Genomic DNA, 4,654 nt, shown 5'->3' on the forward strand with positions numbered 1-4,654 from the left:
GTGGATAGAAAGGGTAAGGTTTGTCATAAGGAATGGATAAAAAGGGTAAGGATTGTCATACGGAGTGGATAGAAAGGGTAAAGGATTTGTCATAAGGAGTGGATAGAAAGGGTAAGGTTTGTCATAAGGAATGGATAAAAAGGGTAAGGTTTGTCATAAGGAATGGATAAAAAGGGTAAGGATTGTCATACGGGGTGGATAGAAAGGGTAAGGTTTGTCATACGGGGTGGATAGAAAGGGTAAGGTTTGTCATAAGGAATGGATAAAAAGGGTAAGGTTTGTCATAAGGAATGGATAAAAAGGGTAAGGATTGTCATACGGAGTGGATAGAAAGGGTAAGGTTTGTCATACGGAGTGGATAGAAAGGGCGGTCGGCACATGGAACCATAAATTTGAGACAGAGAAGCGAAACAGAGGATTTGGAACATGTGTTTAGGGGCAGCGAACTGTTTGACATATCCTATGTAAATAGCTATACACAACTATGACAGTATAAAAATGAGATGAATAATATTTCTAAGTGTAATATGATTTATATAGACTTTATGATAGAGTAACATAACTATTGCTTGAATATCATTAAGAGTTCAGCAGGTGTTTGGATTCCGTTGGAAGCATTCATACTTATACACACAATACACAAGTATGTATTAAAAGAAACAAAATATTCCAATTCAATCAAATTAACGATTGTGACGTATCTTACCTATGGACTCGGGGACAGAGTTCCACTGAAAATCAAAGTCTGTTGAGCGGTCACCTGCTAGTTTTTGAAAATGTGTCGTATCTGAAATATAAGAAACTGACTGAAAGTGAATCGTACCTGCAGTGTATCATTACTGGAGAACATTAAGTGAATGTGTGTCGTATCTGAAGGATGTCACCAATAGAATACCGAGTGAATGTGTGTCGTATCTGAAGGATATCACCAATAGAATACCGAGTGAATGTGTGTCGTATCTGAATGATATCACCAATAAAGAATACCGAGCGAATGTGTGTCGTATTTGAAGAATATCACCAATAAAAAGTACCGAGTGAACGTCGTATCTGAAGGATATCACCAATAAAAAAGTACCGGGTGAATGTGTGTCGTATTTGAAGGATATCACCAATAAAAAGTACCGAGTGAATGTCGTATCTGAAGGATATCACCAATAAAAAGTACCGAGTGAATGTGTGTCGTATTTGAAGGATATCACCAATAAAAAGTACCGAGTGAATGTGTGTCGTATTTGAAGGATATCACCAATAAAAAGTACCGAGTGAATGTGTGTCGTATCTGAATGATATCACCAATAAAGAGTACCGAGTTTATTGTATTTTACATTTATAGGAAAGCTATGAAAGATATCTATGCCATTCTTAATTTTGAACTACTGACCAATGGAAGGTCAGCCAGTCAGTAGCACTTTATCATCCACGCTAAGGGATTGACTGTCACTCATATAACGCACCCGGAGAATATTTTGTGGTAGATGTTGAAGAATGGATCGTATTTAGCAAGTTTTGGTTTAAAGAATAATTAAAAATAGAAAACAACAAGACTAATTAAGGTGTGTTTTTAGCAGCGTTAAGAAATAATGTTTTGATGAACGTCATTTTTAGTAATGTTTCTGAAGCTTGAGAAGAATTCGTAAATCGACCGCTTCATTTCTATTACTGTATTATATGTATTTATGTCCAAAATAGGCCCGGCATGGCCAGGTAGTGAGGGCACTCGACTCGCAATCTGAGGGTCGCGGGTTCGAATCCCCGTCACACCAAACATGCTCGCTCTTTCAGCCGTGGGGGCGTTATAATGTGACCGTCAATCCCACTATTCGTTGGTAAAAGAGTAGCCCAAGAGTTGGCGGTGGGTGGTGATGACTAGCTGCCTTCCCTCTAGTCTTACACCGCTAAACTAGGGACGGTTAGTGCAGATAGCCCTCGTGTAGCTTTGCGCGAAATTCAAAACAAGCAATCAAGACACCTTTCGACGAAACTTAGACAAACGTACTTTAACCTATAAAAATTAGATATAACTAAAAAGAGCCATTAATATAAATATTGATCTTTGGGTTTAATTGTTTCTGATTTAAGGCTTAACTAGTACGACAAATAATCATGGTTTTCCAGTTATTATAAACATTTTCAAGTCTGTTTTCTTATTTACATTTTAACATATTTTTTTAAACGTCTTGTGTTTGTTTGTTTGTTACGGATTTCGCGCAAAGCTATACGAGGGTTATCTGCGCTAGCCGTCCTTAAGTTAGCAGTGTAAGACTAGAAGGAAGGCAGCTGGTCAACACCACTCACCGCCAACTCTTGGGCTACTCTTCTACCAACGAATACTGGGATTGACTGTTACATTATAACGCCCCCACGGCTGAAAGAGCGAGCATGTTTGGAGTGACGGGGATTCGAACTCGCGACCCTCAGATTCTGAGTCGAGCGCCCTAACCACCAGTCCATCGTTCAAAACTACAGGATTATAAAAAATAGCCAGCTCTCTGTGACTAACATAAGCTACCAAATCGCATTACTCACGATTATAACATAGCAATAGTTCCGCTTCGTCATCTTCGTAGATGTCTATAGCCGTCACCAGGTGGACCTTCAATGACATAAAAAAATACCGTTACAAACTGTAATATAGAATACTTTGAAGTTATAGCACTTTTAATATGTAACTTTTAACACCATGTGCTTTATTAGCATCTAATAAAACACACGATAATAGCAGATCCAGCTGAGAGAAGTTATGGTGGGTTTCTGTCTACATAATAAAGTTACTAAACATATTCTGGTATTATAAAAAGCCTTTACAGAACATGACAATAGTGGATCCAGGTGAGTGAAATTACTGTAACACCTCCTCTACATGACGTAGTGAATCCAGATGAGTGAAGTTACTGTAACACCTCCTCTACATGACATAGTTGATCCAGGTGAGTGAAGTTACTGTAACACCTCCTCTACATGACATAGTGGATCCAGATGAGTGAAGTTACTGTAACACCTCCTCTACATGACATAGTTGATTCAGGTGAGTGAAGTTACTGTAACACCCCCTCTACATAACACAGTGGATCCAGGTGAGTGAAGTTACTGTAACACCTCCTCTACATGACAATAGTGGATCCAGGTGAGTGAAGTTACTGTAACACCTCCTCTACATGACATAGTGGATCCAGGTGAGTGAAGTTACTGTAACACCTCCTCTACATGACATAGTAGATGCAGGTGAGTGAAGTTACTGTAACACCTCCTCTACATAACACAGTGGATCCAGATGAGTGAAGTTACTGTAACACCTCCTCTATATGACATAGTGGATCCAGATGAGTGAAGTTACTATAACACCTCCTCTACATAATATAGTGGATCCAGATGAGTGAAGTTACTGTAACACCTCCTCTACATGACATAGTGGATCCAGATGAGTGAAGTTACTGTAACACCTCCTCTACATGACATAGTGGATCCAGGTGAGTGAAGTTACTGTAACACCCCTCTACATAACACAGCGGATCCAGATGAGTGAAGCTACTGTAACACCTCCTCTACATAACACAGTGGATCCAGATGAGTGAAGTTACTGTAACACCTCCTCTACATAACACAGCGGATCCAGATGAGTGAAGTTACTGTAACACCCCCTCTACATAACACAGCGGATCCAGATGAGTAAAGTTACTGTAACACCTCCTCTACATGACATAGTGGATCCAGATGAGTAAAGTTACTGTAACACCCCCTCTACATAACACAGTGGATCAAGATGAGTGTAGTTACTGTAACACCTCCTCTACATAACAAAGATATTAAGATTTTCCTAAGTTCACCTACTTTATTACTCTCGACGTGAAGCAAGTGGAGCAACTCTCCGTTCTTTTCGTTAATCAGATCAAACTGATGTCGATATCCAACACAAATCTGGTTGTCCCCTCCAGCGAGTGAGCTGTCCACTAGGGTGAGTAGCTGAGGGGATTCTGCCACGGAAAGCTCCTACGAGAAGTAAAGTAAAGATTACTAGAGAGTATAATATAGATCGTAATTAACTTATACCTTAAATGTTTTTACTATGATAACGTCTGATTTGTTGTTCTTTAAAGTCTGTAACAATCACCGAAACATACCTACTGGTAAATCAAATAGCTCCATCTTACATTTAGCTTAAAACCCTTTCTTAGTTTTAACATGTTAAAACATGTTTAACGGTACTCTCTTCCCCAGATCAACTTAATTATCGGCAGTATTCCTACGATGAATCCGCGACCCTCAGATTGCGAGTCAAAGCCATTCAGCAAAAAAATAAATAGAAATGAAAAGCTTTGGAAACAAATGTATCCGAAACATTTTGAAAATGAAGTGGTTCGACTTTGTAACAATAGACGAAATTCTCTCAAGAGCAAATAAAATAGCAAGCATGAAAAACCATAACAAAAAATCACTGAAAAGTGATGGATCTACGAAGGCCACGTAGTTTAAAAAGGAAACCAAAGAGAGGAAGTACTTTGGTGTACTATAACATTTGATGGCGCAGCACTAAATATTGGAAAACTAGAAAAAAAAAAAGCACCTGAAGATAGGAGAAAGTTAAAACGTTTCGGCTCTGCCTTATGCACCTTAGAAGAAAGTTAAAACGTTTCGGCTCCGCCTTATGCACCTT

General features: G+C 39.0%; 1 protein-coding gene across 1 annotated transcript in view; it reads right to left on the reverse strand.

Moving 5' to 3' along the window:
* Positions 1-4,654, reverse strand: part of LOC106473260 (GTPase-activating Rap/Ran-GAP domain-like protein 3) — a 41,509-nt gene that overhangs the window by 8,693 nt on the left and 28,162 nt on the right. Inside the window, exons 17-19 of the mRNA XM_022401733.1 lie at positions 3,832-3,990; positions 2,530-2,596; positions 707-787 (exon numbers count right to left, since the gene is read on the reverse strand). Of these exons, the coding sequence (XP_022257441.1) occupies positions 707-787; positions 2,530-2,596; positions 3,832-3,990 (307 nt within the window). The remainder of the gene's footprint in view (positions 1-706; positions 788-2,529; positions 2,597-3,831; positions 3,991-4,654) is intronic.

The sequence above is a fragment of the Limulus polyphemus genome, unplaced genomic scaffold (assembly GCF_000517525.1).
Source record: "Limulus polyphemus unplaced genomic scaffold, Limulus_polyphemus-2.1.2 Scaffold6015, whole genome shotgun sequence".
NCBI lineage: Eukaryota > Metazoa > Arthropoda > Merostomata > Xiphosura > Limulidae > Limulus > Limulus polyphemus.